This window comes from Oryzias latipes, chromosome 2, assembly GCF_002234675.1.
Source record: "Oryzias latipes chromosome 2, ASM223467v1".
Classification (NCBI taxonomy): Eukaryota; Metazoa; Chordata; class Actinopteri; order Beloniformes; family Adrianichthyidae; genus Oryzias; species Oryzias latipes.
This window is the reverse complement of record NC_019860.2, coordinates 6,389,526-6,409,385: the sequence shown is the minus strand read 5'-3', so window position 1 is coordinate 6,409,385 and position 19,860 is coordinate 6,389,526. Positions and strand designations below refer to the sequence as shown.

At 39.1% G+C, this 19,860-nt stretch overlaps 3 protein-coding genes across 4 annotated transcripts in view; 1 reads left to right on the top strand and 2 right to left on the bottom strand.

The window, feature by feature from the left end:
* Nucleotides 1–19,860, bottom strand: part of LOC105355327 (NACHT, LRR and PYD domains-containing protein 12-like) — a 1,049,862-nt gene that overhangs the window by 718,728 nt on the left and 311,274 nt on the right. The window lies entirely within an intron of this gene.
* The window catches only part of LOC105355311 (NACHT, LRR and PYD domains-containing protein 12-like), a 93,452-nt gene that overhangs the window by 55,848 nt on the left and 17,744 nt on the right, over nt 1–19,860 (bottom strand). The gene's annotated exons all lie outside the window — the stretch shown is intronic.
* Nucleotides 423–18,996, top strand: LOC101172465 (zinc finger protein OZF-like). The gene is made up of 2 exons (XM_023962688.1): nt 423–935; nt 16,350–18,996. The coding sequence occupies exons 1-2, from the start codon at nt 791–793 to the stop codon at nt 17,561–17,563; spliced, it is 1,359 nt and encodes a 452-aa protein (XP_023818456.1). The 5' UTR covers nt 423–790; the 3' UTR covers nt 17,564–18,996.

Below are 19,860 nucleotides of genomic sequence, written 5' to 3'. Positions count from 1 at the left end.
ATATAAGAAACAAAAACAATAAACAGTGAAAAATGTTTGCTTTTATTCTGTTAAATGTCATTTTTATAGCTTTTTATGGGAATTTCATAAAAATTGAAATAGTTGAAACTTCTCTTTTGTTTTTTCCACTTCATTCATTATTTCACAATTATTGACATTCTTTATTATTGACTTCTTCGTTCACTTCATTCATTCATTTATCCATTACTATAGTTTAGGAAAAGTTTAAACACATGTGTTTGAGTCTAGTTAGTCTGAGATGGGTTTTGGAGTCAAATCTGAAGACTATAATTAGTTTCAGTGTGATGACGTCACACCAGCTCTTGTAGTATGCTCAAAGCGATTTTTTTTCCTCATAGAATTTCTTTTCTTTATTAGTTCGTGAGTTAAAACTGTTTTTAAACAATAGAAGCGTTTGAACCATTTTGGAATCCAGTTAAGCAGTTTATACGTTTCTTTTTAAATAAAGTTTCTGCACGTGACCCGGAAGTAAACATCACGAGGCGCTAGCAGCGTTAGCTTATTAGCAGGCTAGCAGCGTTGGCATGTGTTGAGAGGACGGTGGTGTTCTGTTGGGACGTTTGTGAGGTTTTTGGACAGAAAGGACGATACGTGGTTCGTGTGGGAACTCTCAGCATTTTCCAAAGTGTCGTAAATGAGTGAAGAAGTGTTGAACGGAAAGACAACGTGGATTGCTGTGATTGTGAGACTAGCAGATGATCGATCGGAGCTGCAGTGAAGAGGACGGCGGTGTTTGTGGGAGTTGGAGCTGAAGATCGGAGCAGGAACCATGTCTTCAGAACCTCAGGAAGGTTCTGTCAGAGAACAACTTTCTGCTGCTGATGGAACCATCGTCCAGAACGAGGAGGAGCTCTGTCGTCAGCGCAGACTGCTGGATAGCAGCTGGAACCCGCAGCTTCAGCTACACATAGTTGGTACGTGACTAAAAATTTAAAATTCATCGCATTGCTCTGATCTTTACGTCACTGAAAGGGCTTCTTACCGTCTCGTCCGGTTTTCGCACATTCGGATGGTTCAGGACGTCCAAAATGAAACGTGCAGTGAGGTGGGAAACGAAAAGACACAAGTCTGCGTGAATTGTTGAACCTTTTGCAATTTGCCCAGTTCAATTTGAATCTACACAGATGCTGTGAGGCAGAGTAAACACTGATCTTCAGCATGACATATCATGTTTATAGAATGATTAGGCTTAAAAAAGCTGACAGCAAACATCAAAATCCTGGTGGTATACCAAATTTTCATTAAAAAAGTTAAAGTCAAAGTCAACTTTATTGTCAATTCTTCACATGTGCATCACATAGAATGAATTCAGTTTCTTACTCTCTCGTGTCTGTTCAGGAGAAGAAAAATAAAAAAAAATGCATATGTATAAAATAAAATAAGTAAAAATAAAGAAAAAGATACAATTTACAACATTAGCAATTTGCTAATTAAGTGTGAGTGGACTTAAGGCAGAGTCTCAAGGCAGCGGGGGGGGGGGGGGGTTGAGCACTGTTCATGGGGGGTGGTGGGTAGGTGGAGAGGGGAGAGGGTGTTTAGCATCCTGATGGCCTGGTGTGTGAAGCTAGAGCTGTGACGGTGTCGAACCACCAGGGGGCGCGGTGTCGCGTTTACAAAACACACACAAAAAAAACTCAAAATCCCCCGGCGGCCGCATCGGAAATAAATACCATTACAACATACTATTCTTTATTAACAAATAACAGTAACAACTAACAACTACATATCTAACTTGTGAACTAACTATAGGTGTTGTAGATTGGCTGTGTGTGTGAGCGCGGAGCGTCTTGTGTAGGAATAGGAGGAAGGTGTGCACACGTGTGTTGGGGGGTTGTGTCCCAGTCTGTTGTTTCAAAGCAGTCCTGAAGGGCAGAGGATGCTCCCTCTGGCCACACTCTTACTTTCTTCAAGACTGGTTTTGCACGTTTCAACCTTCGTCTGTATGCAGGTGTTAGCATAACACTGCTGTGGTCTGATGTTCCGATGTGGGGGAGGGGGGTTGCTCTGTAGGCTGTTTTGTGAGGAGTGTAAACAAGGTCCAGTATGTTATTTCCTTTTGTTGGAAAGTGCGCATGCTGATGAAATTTTGTTAGGACTGTTTTGAGATCAGCGTGGTTGAAGTCTCCGAATGATGTTAAAAGACGCGCAGCGCGTGATTTAACTTTTAACTCCATTTGAGTTCAGAAAATTGGATCATTCAAAATGAAACAGTATTGACTATAAATTAAGGCTGCACGATGTGAGGAATACTTGCGATATTAATGATCAATATTGCGATGACGACATAAATTGCGATAATTGAACAAATAGCAAAAACAACAAAAACCAGTTTAATTTTGCACCTTCACAGGTGTGACATGGACCCCGTTGATGTCCCAGTCTGGTTTGGCAATGTGGCAATGCTCCCATGGCCAGGCTGGCTCCTGATATGAAGAGATTTCCTAACCGCAGAGCTAAGCCTTACTTGTTTATTAGTTAGTGTGTGTGTTTTTACAGTTACATAGTCATTGTTCATTCATTGTTTTAACAGAGGGGAGTGGGAAGGGTAAAGGGTGGGTTGGGTTTTACTGTAATATTGCGTGTTTTCTGTTTTTAATGTTAAAGCGCTTCGAGCTGCGCAAATGCATGAGAAGCCCTATTTTATAAATAAAGTTTGAATGATTGGTTGATTTATCGTCAGTCTGTCTCGTTGCCGTGCGGTTCTTCGTGAATGATGCTGCAGGGCTCCAGACTGCGAGCAATTGGTCGCATTTTGCGACCAAAATTTTAGAGTGTGCGACTGAATTTTACATCCAGTCGCACATGTGCGACCAGTAAATTTGCCTCCCCCACCCTACGTATTTTTATACATTAAACGTGGAAGGGGCACGTCAATGTTCAATGAAATAATCGATGAGACGCGAGCGCACACGCACGCAAAGACACACACACTCGCGCACATACTCATGAAACGCGAGCACACACTAGCGTGATGCCTGTGTGTGAGGCGGCCACTGCGTGTGAGAAGAATAGGGAAAGCCACTGTGAGTGGCTAAAATGCGTGTAGGGGGAGGGGCCTAGAGATAATCGAGTGCGCGAGAACATCTGTGGGAAGGAAACGGGGACAAATATCACAACCTGATATGTGCGTCTGAGCTATGAGCAAGCGAACTATTGATTTGTTCTTCCCACCTGCGGCTAGTGTACCAGTGCCAGAGTGTAGAGCAGGGGTCTCAAACAGGCTATTTGCGGCCCCCAAGATGATATTTTGTGGTCCCCGCCTTAATGAAGGTTTAATGTTACTGCAGCCCGCCAGTTTGTATGAATGACTTGAATGAATTTTATTGTCGTGCGCGAAGCTGACCAACCAATCACAGTGGGGTATATGACTCTTGGGGGGCGGGACAATGACAGGGTTTGAAAGCAGGAAACCTGACAGCCCCCTCCCCGGACCACATTAAGGAGTTCCTTACTTTCCTTTAGAACGTATTTATTCGCTCGTAATTTTCTAAATACCAGTGATGAAAGTCTTCCGGGAATTCCCGGAAATCCGGGTTTTTGAGCAAACCGAACGTACTTTCCGGGAAATAAAGACCTGATCTCTACGGACAAATCGCTTTCCGGATTAAAAAATGGTCTGAAATCAGCTAATTTTAGCTTTATTTTCTATATTTCTCCGCAGATCGCTTCCTCTATGGTCGTGGCCATCTCTCGTCTTCCCGGCCTAATTGACCAATGACGGGACGTTTTAGTTGCTTTCGGATGCGTCCACGGGTCTGATTGGCTCTGTCTGCACCACGTGGTCAGCGTGACTCGCTTCCCTAGAGACCAAAACTAGCGGACCCACGCTAAATTTTCACAAACACATCTGAAGAGTTTGCGATCAAATTTGTGTTAAAATAATGGCAGGCATCGTCATTATTGAGCGTGGTCACGACCTCAGTTGTGAGAAGACGATAAAAAACAAATTGAAGTGGTCTTGGCTGGAAAAAAAAGATTTTTAAGGTAGTGTAGGTCAAATACTTTTTTGTGTAAAATAATCTCAAAACCACATTTTGAAATAATTTCAATTTTAGTTTTGAGTTTCAGTTTTTATTTTGAATACATTTCTTTATCTAATTTATTTGTATTTCCTAATTACCATGATTTAGTTCAGTATAGTTGACATTAATTATAAGTATTTGATGGTTTGGACCCGCACTCCCTTAAAAAATAATGTTTACAATGTTTAGTTTAGTTTGTATGTTTGTTTTGATATTTCCCAGATTACTTAGTATTGGTGTTAAAGAATTGATGTATTATGTTATAGAATTATAGTTTAAAGCAGATCCCATATTTTGATGTAATTATAGTTTGAGAAAACAGTGCAAGTGGATGTTGTACATCAGTCATTTCTAAAGCAGAAATAATGTATAAATAACTGAGGTATTTTCATAGAATATCATAGTAACTGGTGTTCTTTTTGCCATTTGGGGCTTTGATGTTACTATATTTTAGCAATTGTATGTTTTGCAGCTTTAAGGAAAAGCGTAGATTGTAGGATTGTGTTACTTTGAGCAATTTTCCAAATTCTTTTTTAGTACCAGCAAGTCCTTAATGGAGAGTCAAACTAGGGGTTTGAATGACAAATCATGATGCTCCAATTAGTCTTAGTTTCTTGATAAAGAAGTGAATAACTAGTTGCCAGAATGCACCAGAATGCATCTAAGACCACGTATTTTTCCAAAATTTCGCTCTGTGCCCGCCATATCGCTCAAAGAAAAGTTCAGGGATTTTTTCCTTGCCTGACTTTCATCACTGAAATACATGCAGTCCGTGCTGAACTTTTCTCTGGGCCGCACAGACCCGGAGGAAGGTTTAGGTTTTGGTTACGGTTACGGCGGCGCATCAAAGGGTTTATGCACGGTCGTTACAGCAGCACACCGCTCCCGCGGGAGTCGGGTCAGCTGAAGAGAATAAATGTCCCACACCTACATGCGTGACAGCTAACGGGGCTTGAACTTTAAACACGCTCGAGCAAAAACAACATTAGTTTTAGACTCACTGAAAATACGTGGGGAAAATGCAAAGATAGATGTGTTTGAGATGAACCGGCACCTCGCCTGGATCGTTGGGGACACTAGGCGGGGGGGCTGTGAGATGAAAGCGAATCTGCAGCAAGACTAAAGGAGAACAGGAAATTGGAGTTGTCCTTAACATTGAATTTAGTTTTAAATTTTTCTCCCCCTTAGTATGATCTGTGTTATTATATATTTTAGGATTATTTTAATGTTTTGTGATGTATGTAGCCTTTTTTTAATGAATTGGTATTTTAAATTATTTTAATTAATCACTCCACTACAAAACCCATCAGGACACATGTCCCATAATGCATTTTTTTGTAGTCTGTAGGGCAGCTTTCAGTCAGTTCAGTTTCCAGCTGTGTCCGGGTAGGTTTGCCCCTTGCTCCCACCCCTTTCTCGCGATATTTTTGTGATGATTGACAGGTGATGTTTGAGCAAAAACAAAAATATATGTCACACATCAAGTGATCTGCGCAGCGTTGAGTTCACCTGGGTGATCTCAAACACGCTTATTGTGCATCTTGGCTGCACCTATTTGGTGTCACAAAGATGGTGCTGTCAGTTTACCTTCTTGTTGCATCTTCAAAAGTGCAGAATAAAATGTGACACTGAATTTGAAACAGCACATTGTAATTTCTGCATCTATTATTAAAGTATTTATTAGTAATACAGTGGAAATTAGTAGATTTGGTTAGAATGTTGATTTACGGTATGCGCCCCTAAATTTTCTGGTTGTGCCCCTAAAATTTTCAGTTAGGGGCCACAGTGCTCCTAGTGAAAAAAGTTTCTGGAGCCCTGTGCTGGCTTTCGCAAAAGCTCGAAGAACAGTGGAAGCAGACACGTTAGCCCAAGCTTCTACAATCCATTCGCAAAGTGTGGTGTAACTGCGTCCCAGTAAAAGGAGTGGACGATGGACAGCTTTTCATTGTAATCCACTGGAAGTCCCTGCACTGATTTGATTTGATTTATTTCAAGCATTGTAGTCAAAGCAATAAAGAAATTACACATTTATCAAACTTATTACAGAATTGCATAGTTTAAAAAGACAGAAAACAAACAAAAGAGTCACTTAAATCACATTTGTTTAGTTAAATGTAGAGATAATTAACTAAAGTTAAGTAGAGCTTGATTTCTTGCTTGAAAAGGAGTGGGAAGAAGCAAACTTATATAATCCCACCCCTTCCGAGTTAATTGATTTGATAGTTTTACAGTTTTTGAGATCCGGTTCTGATCAAATAAGATTCTCTTCAAGTAACAAAATCCAGTGCTTATTGATGATTGCTGATCTTCAGAAAACATTCATTCATGATTTCAGTAAACAGTAACGGTATCGATATGTAATAATAATTGATTATCATTAGAACACATGATCACAATAAACCATTAATTATTGCTACACATTGCAGATCAAGTAAACAAAATCAATAGCTTATTGATTGTGACTAAAACCTTTCAGTAATCATTATTGCACAATACAATGTAGCACTCAGTGGTTGTAATTAAAAGAGCTTTGATTATTTCACCACAATCAGGTTTACACATGTATGTGGAGTTATTCAAACACCTGTTGATCCTTAAATCCTTGTATCTTCATATCCTTAAATCAGAGTTTCTTTACACATTTTCTTGAATATTTGAACATTTTTTTAGATCATTACCTAACCCGTTCCAAAGTTTAGTGCCACACACCGAAACATACAAACTTTTCTTTGTGGTTCTCATCAGTTTGATCTTGAAATTCCTACATCCCCTCAGTTTGCAGCCTCCTTCATTTTCTAAGAATTGTTTTTGAAAATTGAACGGTAACAATTTCCCACTGGCTCTGTATAGAAGTAATGGTAATTAACAATAATTTCATGTTGCTGCCCAGATCTTCTACTCATCTAGTAATTGTATCATTTGACAGACTTATTTCTTCAAACTTTTTCTTTTGCTCTCGATAAACACTGTCAGCTACTTTCAACAAAGCCACAACTAGCTTCATTCACAGCTTCACTGGATTTAGCCATTTTTGTAAACATTATTTGGTGTGCAGCATAGTCGCGTTGTAGTTGTTGGAGCTTATTTTTGCACTCTTTGCCGGTAAATTTGTCATATTTTTTATGATTTTACAAACCTTTTTTTACTCAAAAGAACCTGCTGTGGCTCTCTCTCCGAATCTCGCTCTTATTCCATTTCTACCGCCATCGTCACTGTCCTTCCTTTCGCAGAGGCAGTGTGTGGTAAAATAAACACACTGTACCATTGACACCTGAGTGTAATGACCTTTTTTCCTGCAGATTGTGCCAGAAACCCTGAAACAATATTTTTCAAGCAATGTACAGCTGGTTTAATAACGATCATTTAGGATTTTTTGAGGGCCACAAAAAATCTTCCTGCGGGCTGCCATTGGCCCCCGGGCCACACTTTGTATGGAGTTAATTCAGTCTCAATAATCAGAAATGCACACAACCGGTTTTACAAATGCACACGCTCCGATTCACAAATGTCATTTTATGCAAACGTGAAAAATAAATTCGGAAATACACACCCTGTGTTTCACAAACACACAGATTGTGTTTCACAAATGCACACTAAATGTTTTACAAATGCACAATAAGTGTTTCTCACAAATGTGCACACTGTGTTTCACAAAAAACATTTTAGAAATTCACAATAAATGTATCAGAAATGCACAGTAAGTGCTTCACAAACATGATTTTTAGGTACACATGTGATGTGAACTCACAGATCATTCGAACTGCAGACTGTGCATTCAAAATCCCGTTCTCGTTTGTGAATCTCCCCGTGTGTGTGAGAGAATTTTCTACGGTGAATATTGAGACTCATCTGACGGAGCGGGTCAACTAATGTCACCATTGGCTAGTGAATCTGTCAATCAAACTCATCGGGAAAGCAGGCGGGTTCGCTTTTAGCCAATCGAATGGCCCCTTACACTTTATCTACACTTTCTGCGGGTGGCAAAAGCCCCGCCCTTTTTTGATTCTGGACCAGTCGGTCGTTAGCGTGTTAGCCTTAGCATGGCTTGTCGGTTTATTGCCTTCGGTTGTCAAAAATTACTGGCTTGTGCAACTTTTCAGTGGACCTGGAAGCAAGGCAACAGTGGTTGAATGCAGTTGACATTGAATCCATCGAACTCTGTACTGGTCATGAGATTTAAAATGAATGTTTCACTCGGGATTGTTTGTACGTTATTCTCTTAGCTTTCATGCTAGCGTCATTTCAACACTCAGACACGGTTTTGATCATATGAAGGTGGAGAAAAATCTTCAACTTCCACAGGTTTTGTGGAGAAACTGGCATCACTTTGCTCCGTACCACGCAGTGGGACTACATTACCTCAAGTTCATCTCACTGTCAATCACAGATACCCAATACACATCCCCTGCTCAGCCCGAAGTCACTTTGCTTGACCTTAATTTTATTTTTTTAATAACTCAAATGTCATTGATTTTATATTGTAACCATATACATATACACCTCTTGGCCAGGTCACCCTTGCAAAAAAGATCCTCATCTCTCTGGGTTTTATAGCTGGTTAAATACTACACAACAAAAGATGGTCATAGAACAACAAAGTGCAAACATTCACCCTTTATTGCAGAGTAAAATTCAGTGAAAACATGGACAGATTAAAACATCAAAATTTAAGCAAATGTGGGATCTCTACTGATTTGAATTTTATTTAAACTGGTACTAATTTTCATAACATCCTTACATACAATGAAGTCCCTTGAACAATACAGCAGTATTGATTTGAACTCTGTCTTGCCCCGCTCAGTCTCTCTTCTTCTGTATGTAATTATGTCACCTAAATTAAGTTCTAAACAAACGGGACAGTAAAGATGTAGGTCCACTCCCAAACGGTCTGAATTCCACAATGGATTGATGTCGTCTTGCAGTTCCAACATTTGTGGACCCAAAAGAGGACTGTCCCATACCAGGACATTGATCCCAGGATGAGGTTCAGTCATGGATCCACTCTCCTCCCATTCAATCTCTGGAACCAGCATACCCTGACAAAAAAAAAAAAAAAAAAGATACTGTTTACGAACAGCACTGTTTTTTTGTGTTTTAGATTATGTAGGAACAGTGACCGACTAATAATAACTTATATTGTTGCTTGCAGGCAGACCTCATATCTCCATAACTGTTTATAATTTGCAAATAAGTGAACCTTAACAAAGTAGTGACATTAGTACATCTGATGGCTCATAAGGCCATGCATTGTGATGCATTTTGAACTTGCAGATGTGCTATTCTTCCTACAAACAAACAATTTAGGGAAATTGTTTGCACCACACAACAATAATCCTTTTCATTCATTTTCGACGAAAATTCACTGTAGTCATTATGATTTCATGATACTCTTCTTGATACTTTCCACTTTAGTCAAACTGCACACAAATCAGTTGTCCAGTACAGTGAGATTAAATAAAGCATTTACCCGGGGATCAGAAACAGGGTTCTGGGTCAAGCCCAACTGCCACAGCTGATTTGGTGTCATGCTTTGCTCCGTCCTGATTGGATGGGTGTCCCACGCGTCACTAAAGACATCCAAACTGGCCTGAATGCGTGGTAGAAAAATGTAATGGCAGCAGAATACGTGATGTGACTGATATTGAGCAAGTCTTGGTCCTCAGGAGAGTGCAGGATGTTGTAATATAAACCAGTAACACTCACGAAGACATCACACCAGAGGAGCTCAATCCTGTATTTGGAAAAAAGCAAAAAGAAATATTATATTGTCAGATTTATTTTTAATACATCATTCACTTTTATGTATCAGGGCTCCAGACTAACTTTTTTCACTAGGAGCATAGTGGCCCCTAACTGAAAATTTTAGGGGCACAACCAGAAAATTTAGGGGCGCATACCGTAAATCAACATTCTAACCAAATCTACTAATTTCCACTGTATTACAAATAAATACTTTAATAATAGATGCAGAAATTACAATGTGCTGTTTCTAATTCAGTGTCATATTTTATTCTGCACTTTTGAAGATGCAATATGAAGGTAAACTGACATCACCATCGCTGTCACGACAGTACAACTAAGTAAAAATAGTAAAAAAAAAACCATGCATTTAGAATAAAAAAAGTTTTTAGTAACAAGTGATTACCGTAGTAACCTTTCGTAATTTCACAGTTTCAAACAATACTTAAATGTATGTAAATATTAGAGGATGGAAATTCATGTTGGTCACACCAAATAGGTTTAGCCAAGATGCACAATAAGCGTGTTTGAGATCACCCAGATGGACGCAACACTGCACAGATCACCTGGTGTGTGACGTATATTTTTGTTTTTGCTCCAACATCACCTGTCAATCAAAACAAAAATATCCCGAGAAAGGGGTGAGAGCAAGACACCAATCAGAGCGAACGCAGCTGGAAATTTAGTATTGAACTGACTAAAAGCTGCCCTACAGACTACAAAACAATGCATTATGGGACATGCGTCCTGATGGGTTTTTTGTAGTTCACTGATCAATTAAAATAATTTAAAATACCAACTGATTAAAAAAAGGCTACATCCATTACAAAACATTAAAATAATTATAAAAGATTTAATATCACAGCTCATACTTAGGGGGAGAGGCATATTAAAACGAAATTGAATGTTAAGGACAACTCCTAATTCCTGGTCTCTTTCAGTCTCGCTGCAGCTTCGACTTCATGCGAGTTTGAGACCCCTGCTGTACACTCTGTCACTGGTACACTAGCTGCAGGTCGGAAGAACGAATCAATAGTTCACTTGCTCATAGCTCAGACGCACATATCAGGTTGTGATGATATTTGTCTCCGTTTCCTTCCCACGGATGTTTACGCGCGCTCGATTATCTCTAGGCCCCGCCCCTCCACATATTTTAGCCACTTGCAGTGACTTTCCCTATTCTTCTCAGACGCATTGGCCGCCTCAGGCATCACTCAATGAAACGCGAGTGTGTGCTCGCGTGTGCTCCAGTCTCATGAGTATTCGCGCGAGTGTGTGTGTCTGCCTGCGTGCGTGTGCGCTCGCGTCTCATTGATGATTTCATCTCTCATTTCATCGATCACTGACGTGCTCCTTTCATGTTTAATGTATAAAAAATACGGAGGGTGGAGGAGGCAAATTTACTGGTAGCACATGTGCGACTGGGTGTAAAATTCAGTCGCACACTCTCAAATTTTGGTCGCAAAATGCGACCAAATGGACGCAGTCTGGAGCCCTGTGTATATATTAAAGCTTCTAAAACTAGGTTCAACTCACCGTTGATTGTGTGTACACTTTTGCTGCAATGAAGCTGTTTGTGTCAGTTCTACGTACTGTGAGCATCAACTCAGCTATGCCCACATTTTCTCCTCCGTGATCTCCTCTCACCCTGACAATAACATGAAAATCATGTCTCAAACACATAATTACAAATGCATCGCCAATACGGTACACATCAGTTTAAAATGTAATGTTCTTATGTATGATGCCAATAAGTAGAATTTCTAGGTTAAAAAAATTGCAGGAGTGGGTTACATGTATCACTGGGGGAAAAAATGAGGTGAGAGAGACTGTTAAGGGGGGGTAAAATGTTATTCATGAGGGGAAAGAGTTTTAGAGTTGCCTTTGTTTATGGAGAGGAGTCTAAAAAAAGTAATTTTATTTTTGTACAAATAACCAAGTACTTATACTGCCTGATATGTGAATAAAATATTTCTTTATGAATGACATGAATACCTCAGAGGAAAGCCATAAACGTTCACAGCGTCACTGAAGAAGGCCAAGTGGGTGTCTGCACAGTTGTCTGCTATCTTCTCAGGTACAGGATACATGGAATACAAGTACAAATACTTTCAACTGACAGATGTTTACGGCGGCAAAAATGCTAAATTCCCAATTGACAGGTAAAACAGTAATACAATAGTATGATAAAATATGAAATAGAATAGAATAGAAGGGTATTTAATAATCCCTGAGGAAATTTTTTAAAAATGGCCATCTTAAAAAAACACATAAACACACATGCATTACAAATAGAAATATCACAAAATAAAAAGATTGATAAAAAAAGGTAAATAATTGGAAAATCAGTGGGTAAAATTAAAAGAAATTACTTGTAAGATGCCCTGCCAGAGAGTTGTATTGCCTGATGGCACGAGGAACAAAAGATTGTCACGCTGTCACATTCAGTAATTCCTAGAGAATAAATAAAAACACAACAAACATGGATTAGATCATTTAGCTGTCTTATCTTAAATTACATAATTTTCAAATATATGAAAGGGGAATTTTTTTAAAACACTCTTGCTATGATTACTTGAGCTTGTAGTAAAGAACACCTTTAAAAAAATCAGAGACAAGACACTGATCACAGGAAGCCTGTGTGTAATACTTACAGTAACTTCTACTCTAATCACTGTTGACAGCTGATTTCTCCCATCCACCCTTTCTGTGACTACTTATCGACTACAAAACAGCCTAAAAACATAATGTTTGGGATTCTTGTCATTACGTCATTGGAAGTAAAGATACAGGGATTTTAGTGGCTGACACTCTGACACAATCTCACAGGGCTGGTCATCCCAATGAATGCGGGTTCTAACGTTAGAAACTTAATGAGGCTTCTTTCATTCAACAGTGGATTCATGTCTGTTATATTTAAAAAATGCCGTTTTCATGAATGTCATATGAATTAACTTTGTTGCACATATCCACCCCGTCTTAAAGTCTGGGTTGTGAAAATGCTGTGTCTAACTTTAACCCGGATCGCGTTTACATAAGGCAGCACACGGAACAACTAGCTAGTTAGCATAGCATAGCATCAGTGTTTAAACAAATCGCCGTCTCCAAATCAATACTTTTTATTAAACTTTCTTTGCTGCTGTAAATCCGGCATGCTTTTCCCCTTAGTTCCTTATGAATCATGTTAAGAACCTACAGATCATTGGCTGTAGACGCTAGCTTGAACCGACACCGGCTTGAACTTCACTCACACTCACACAGCCACAACTTGCACAGGCTAAGCAAAACAAAGCTAAGCTAATTTGCGGTGGGGGTACTCTGCAAACGACTCGGCTGCAGTGTTCATAAAGCATTCACACATGTCACTTGGCAAAGGAGAACGCTTCAACTTAGTATTCAATAACATTACAGGACGTACAACGAGGGAATGATCAAATAAATGCATTACTTACGGGCTGAGACTGATCCCGTTCAGAAGACCTCTCCGCCATGTTTGCCGCCCGCGTCCTTTCAACTGCTGTGCTGAACAGCTCCCTCCCTCGTCACTTTGAAAGTGAGGAGTGTAAGGGGCCATTCGATTGGTTAAAAGCGAACCCGCCTGCTTTGCCGATGAGTTTGATTGACAGATTCACTAGCCAATGGTGACATTAGTTGACCCGCTCCGTCAGATGAGTCTCAATATTCACCGTAGAAAAATCTCTCACACACACGGGGAGATTCACAAACGAGAACGGGATTTTGAATGCACAGTCTGCAGTTCGAATGATCTGTGAGTTCACATCACATGTGTACCTAAAAATCATGTTTGTGAAGCACTTACTGTGCATTTCTGATACATTTATTGTGAATTTCTAAAATGTTTTTTGTGAAACACAGTGTGCACATTTGTGAGAAACACTTATTGTGCATTTGTAAAACATTTAGTGTGCATTTGTGAAACACAATCTGTGTGTTTGTGAAACACAGGGTGTGTATTTCCGAATTTATTTTTCACGTTTGCATAAAATGACATTTGTGAATCGGAGCGTGTGCATTTGTAAAACCGGTTGTGTGCATTTCTGATTATTGAGACTGAATTAACTCCATACTTTGAGAACCGCTGGTTTAGAGTTCTGTACGGTGGCCCAGAAGGGTCACAACACAACACATTAACTTTACACACAACACATTAACTTTACACACAACACATTGACTTAACACACAACACATTCACTTAACACACAACACATTCACTTTACACACAACATATTCACTTAAAAACACATTAACCGAACACACAACACATTAACTTAACACACAACACAATAACTCACAATACAACACATTAACTCATGGCCCAGAAGGGTCACAACACAACACATTAACTTACCTCACAACACTGCAGCAATGGAAGTGCTTTTATTCTGAAATTTCCACTGGGCTGAGCATCTAACTACCTAACAGAAAGTAATGTCACAGTGAGCTGTTTTTTACAAAACAGCTCACTGTGAGAGAGAAACTAGCAGCAGTGTTGCCAGATTGGGCGGTTTTGGTTCTAAATTTGCGGGTAAAAATGGCTTTGGCCGGGTTTGCATAATTTGGGCGGTTTTAGGGTCGGTTTGGCGTTTCTTTCCCCTCATGAATATATAATAGCGGACTACGTTAGGGCGTGTGGCTGTTGAACTTCTATGTACTGAAGCTCAGTAAACGCACCAGGCAGAGACGCTTAAAGAGCTCTATCATCTAACCTGTTGTTGGGGGTGTGCAACGCCCTGCCTCTTAGAAATTGTGTTGTGCCTGACACTGCGGCTGCGTGTGGGAGGAGCTACCAGCTAAAGTTATGGTCTGATCACTACATGGAGCAGTGTTTATCAAACCAAAGTTGTGTATTCTTCTTTCTCTTGATCTAATAAAAGGAGGACGGTATTGAATATTTCTTCAGCGGACCGGCCTTTCATTTATTTTCTTAACCCGCTCTATCCCCGCTATATGCGGCTCTTTCCTCCGTGTGCTAGGCCGGAGTGCCCCGACTATCGTGTCAACCTATGATGACCATATTTTGTGCTCTCTGTGTAGGATACACTGGAGGAGCGCGGGGGAAACAACTCTCAGCTGTAGAGGATGTGAACAGGTGGCACACTTTAACCTTGACAAAAATCCCGCGGCGCACCAGCATCCAAAAAAAAAACTCTCATAGTCTGTATTAAATAACAGTCCCTCCACAATCTCACATGCATTTTTGTGATAATTGTTGCAGAAAAAGCTGGAAGCTGCAGTGGTTTTTTCTAAAAGATTTAATAAAAGTTAAGTTAAACGATTTAAAACTGTTTGTGGGTTTGTTGTTGTTTTAAGACGTTAAGAGGAAAGACTCGCAGTGCGCTAAGACTTGTGCTGTCACTTTAACCCAATGCATCATGGGAGATGTAGTGGAAAAATCCGGCGACCACAGAGACTCACGTCTCTGAGCTTCATTGTTTTGTTCACTTGTTCCAGGGTCTGACATCGGATTCTGTGGAAAGCTACACCGCTAAAGACGAGCTTTAGCTGGTATTTTTGTTAGAACTGAGCGACTTATGAGCTAAATCGAAACAAGGAAGTGAAGACTTCTGATTGGTCAGACTGATGACATGTGATTAAGACTCCAAGAATTATTGGTGGAGACAGTTAAAGTGGCGGGACTTTTCCTAAAACAGAGTTTAAGATGCAGCTAAATCGCGGTACCGTCATTCTTATCAAAATGTCTTTAATAGAATCAAATTAACACAAAGAAAAAATAATTTACGATCTTTCATATTCCTAACTACTCAGTGTTTTATCAGGACCTGTTTGGATGAACAAAGAGCTGATATCCTGGAGATTGAAAATGTTTTTAGATCAGTGAATGAGGGCAATTTCCCATTTCACACTTGACCATCTCCCACAGCACACTAGTGTGCCGCGGCACGGCACACTGGTTAAAAAACACTGGTTTAGAGGAAGGAGAACTGTAATAAAGAGAAAGTTTCTGTCAACACTGCTGCTAGCTTCTCTTGTAGCAATAACATGCTCCCTCCACAGCTCACTGTGACATTATCTTCTGTTAGGTAGTTAGCCGCTCAGCCCAGTGGAAATTTCAGAATAAAAGCACTTCAATTACTTCTTTACTTCTGTTGTGAGTTAAAGTGTTGTGAGGTAAGTTAATGTGTTGTGACCCTTCTGGGCCATGAGTTAATGTGTTGTGTTGTGAGTTATTGTGTTGTGTGTTAAGTTAATGTGTTGTGTGTAAAGTTAATGTGTTGTGTTGTGACCCTTCTGGGCCACCGTAGTTCTGGCTCAAGGGACACAACCACCACCACTGAGCGTCTGACTCATGGAATGGAAGATAAATGACCACCACCTTATTACTGTAAAAGATGAGTGTGCCAGTGTGGGAAGTATGTGTTTATTAAAATGTATAGTAACCTACTGACCTACTGAAGACTGAAAGACTGACATCACCTCTAACTGTCTTATTTGTGAAATAGAACTAACACAGACTATTTCTTGACAATACACAAATACCTTGTAAAAGTATAAAAGGTGTCCTTTTTTGTCTTTTTGTCCCTACAGTCCTCCCTCAGCATTATGCGAGTGAAGAGGATCTGTGCAACCAACAGAGCAATTTAAGAATGGAACAGGGGGAACCAGACCCTCCACAAATTAAAGAGGAACACAGGGAACCAAAACCTCCAAAGATTAAAGAGGAACTGCAGGAACCAAAACCTCCAAAGATTAAAGAGGAACTGCAGGAACCAGAACATCCGCAGATTAAAGAGGAACTGAAGGAACCAGAACCCCCACAGATTAAAGAAGAACCAGATGAGCTCTTCAGTCAGGAGGAAGATCGACTTCATCTGAAGCAGGAGACTGAAACCTTGATGGAGATTCCTACTTATGATGAAAATGAGAACAGTGAAGCAGATCTAAACAATCAGCAGAGCTTTAATGTAACTGATAGTCAGGATGAAGAAGGAAACCAACATGAAGAATCAACATCAACTACAGATGAAGAGACAGACCCACAGAACAGAGATCAGAAGAAAAGTTTTAGTTATTTATCTCATCTTAGAACACACTTGAGATCTCACACAGGAGAAAAGCATTTTTCTTGTGTGGAATGTAATAAAGGTTTTAGTCATGTATCTGATCTCAAAAAACACATTAGAACTCATACAGGAGAAAAGCCTTTTTCTTGTAAAGAATGTGACAAAAGGTTTAGTTGTGGATCTAATCTGACAACACATATGAGAATTCATACAGGAGAAAAGCCTTTTTCTTGTACAGAATGTGGTAAAATTTTTAGTTGTTTATCTAATCTCATAACACACATGAGAATTCATACAGGAGAAAAGCCTTTTTCTTGTAAAGAATGTGATAGACGTTTTAGTCATGTATCTGATCTAAAAAAACACATCAGAACTCATACGGGAGAGAGGCCTTTTTCTTGTAAAGAATGTAAAAAACAATTTAGTCAGACGTCTAGTCTTCAAAGACACATGAGAATTCATACAGGAGAAAAGCCTTTTTCTTGTAAAGAATGTGATAAAAGTTTTAGTTGTTTATCTACTCTCAAAAAACACGTGAGAACTCATACAGGAGAAAAGCCTTTTTCTTGTAAAGAATGTGTTAAACGTTTTAGTTCTGTATCTAATCTCAAAAAACACATGAGAACTCATACAGGAGAAAAGCCTTTTTCTTGTAAAGAATGTGTTAAATGTTTTAGTTCTGTATCTAATCTCAAAAAACACATGAGAACTCACAGTAGAAAAGCCTTTTTTGTGTAAACAATATAAAACAGGTTTTAGCGATGTATTTAGTCTCTAATGACCATTTTTTTGTGTAAAGTGTGTGATAAAAGTTTTAGTGATGTATTTGACCTTAAAACAAGAGAACTCATGCAGAAGAGAAACTGACCTGAGGTTAGCTATCAAAGCAGCCTGATCTTTCATTAAAATGTTCACAGGCTGATGGCCTCCATACCACATTGATGCAGTTATTCACATGACTCCTGAAAACATTCTTTTTTTATTCTTCTAACTTCTGATTTTCTAAGACAATGTTTTATAGGTGTTCGTGTTTTATAAGACACTGTGATCACATATCTCAAATAAGGGATTGTGTATTGATTCTAAACATAATGACTTTCACTTTTTAAGATATTTAACTTCATGAAATCCATAGATTTGATTTTTAGAGAAATTTTGATAATGTTCGATTTTTGTTGGTCGATTTTTCTTAGTAGATTTTTGTACTTTATGATGTTGTCTAAAGTTTTTGAGTTAACCATTGTGGTTGTTGTTTATGTATGGGACACTGACCGGCGAAGTGTGTATTATTCTCCACTGTTTAAGCACGATCTGTTTCTTCTACAAAGTGCGTTAATTTGTCATAATGTATACTTTGAAGGCCATTAACCTGCTTATACCATGGTCACTTACAAAAGAAATAAATATTCAGTGGTTAGTACTTTGTTCTAGTTACTTTTTGGATTTATATCGTGTTTTTCACAAAAAGCAGACTATTTGTTACGTGGTGGGGTACATTGTCACTAACATAATGCACCGGCAGAGCAAGTACTGACTTCGATTACAGCGGCAAAGGAAAGGGAAAGGAAAGGGATATCTATGCTGACCGTCACGATGTGTTAAATAAAATCAGTTCAGATATAAAGTTCACCTCTTACCGCTTGTTTTTGTCCATACGCTTATGCTAAAGGTTGTGGTAAAGAAGCCAGCGCATTGATGTTAAAGCTATGTGACGGAACTTCTTTTTAGACGTGCAGTTATCACTTTTTATTATTATCACTTTTTAATCTATACCCAGCAGCCAATCAGAATCAAGTATTTACCTGGACTATGGAATAAGCTATAATAATGTTGTCTAACTCTGTGTGTTACCATGACAAAACTAGAATTATTTTACACATCTCTAAATCTAACACTATGTGGTTCGTGAACATTTCAATATTGTTTTAAATATAAAAAAACTGCAGTTTATATTTTGTTTATTCTTGCAAGCAAATGAAAGTTTAGTGAAAAAAGATTTTCCTAAAAATGAATTAAGGAAGAGGCGGCTAAAGAACTAGACTGGTGTTTGTGTCTGGTGTTCTTGTGATTTCTGTTTTCTTGTAGACATTAGAACTGTTCCTCTGTTCTTTTTGGTTCTCAGTGTTCTGTTCCAATCTTTACTGTGAGGAATAAAGTGGACGTGAACATCAGTCAGAAGTGTGGAGTCTTTCCCACAGTGTGGGTTTCTACTGTTTGTTGGTTCTCTGCTGGTTCCAAAGCTGGACTCCTCAGGTCCAGTTCTGAATGCTGAACTCAGGACTGAGGTGAGATCACAGAGCTTCATCAAATCATTTGATTGGTTCATCAGTCATATTAACTATTTTACATCTTTCTTAAATCTGCCTGTTTCAGCTCTGAAACATCTCCAACTATTTACCAAACACCACTTTCGGGAGCAGAGCAGCTTTTCTTGTAGATCTTCATGAAGCATCGTCCAGCTGTTCCAAACTGAAACCATTGGAAGTAGCAGTGTGAAGATGCTGTCCACTCACTGAAACCACACTTTTCTGTATTCTGCATAGAAATTTGTTTGTTTTTCTATAGTGTTGATGTTCTTCCACTTGTTGTTTTTGTCCAATTCTTACCTCTAGAGGAAGTCTGTACAGGTGCAGACAAAGACACAACCCATAGGAGAATGCATTGACTGTATAAGAGAACTGGACTGAGCCAGTGTGATGTTGCCCATAAACAATGTCTTACTTCCAGCTCCAAACAAAATAAGTCAGATCAGCTGCCATTTTTTAATGAATCTAGATGGAGCCCGACGACAAAAGTTAACAAATGATTGCTCTGAGTTGATTTGAGTCAACATTTCGATGTCAACTACTGTCGCCAATCAGGATTAAGGTTTTTGGAAGTCCACACCTGTACTAAAAATGTGCTCGGGAGAATCTGTCAATTAAACATTTCAAATGTTTGAGGTCAGTTTATAACTTGAATAACTGGCAATAAAGAAAAAATACCATGCTAAAAATAAGATAGGATTAGCAAGAATATGTAAAAAAAAAAAGTAT

What these genes read in the sequence shown, in the direction of transcription:
- LOC101172465 (XM_023962688.1), top strand. Translation starts at nt 791, where the DNA reads ATGTCTTCAGAACCTCAGGAAGGTTCTGTCAGAGAACAACTTTCTGCT. An exon ending in GCTTCAGCTACACATAGTTG is followed by an intron (nt 936 to 16,349) that starts GTACGTGACTAA and finishes TTGTCCCTACAG; the next exon opens with TCCTCCCTCAGCATTATGCG.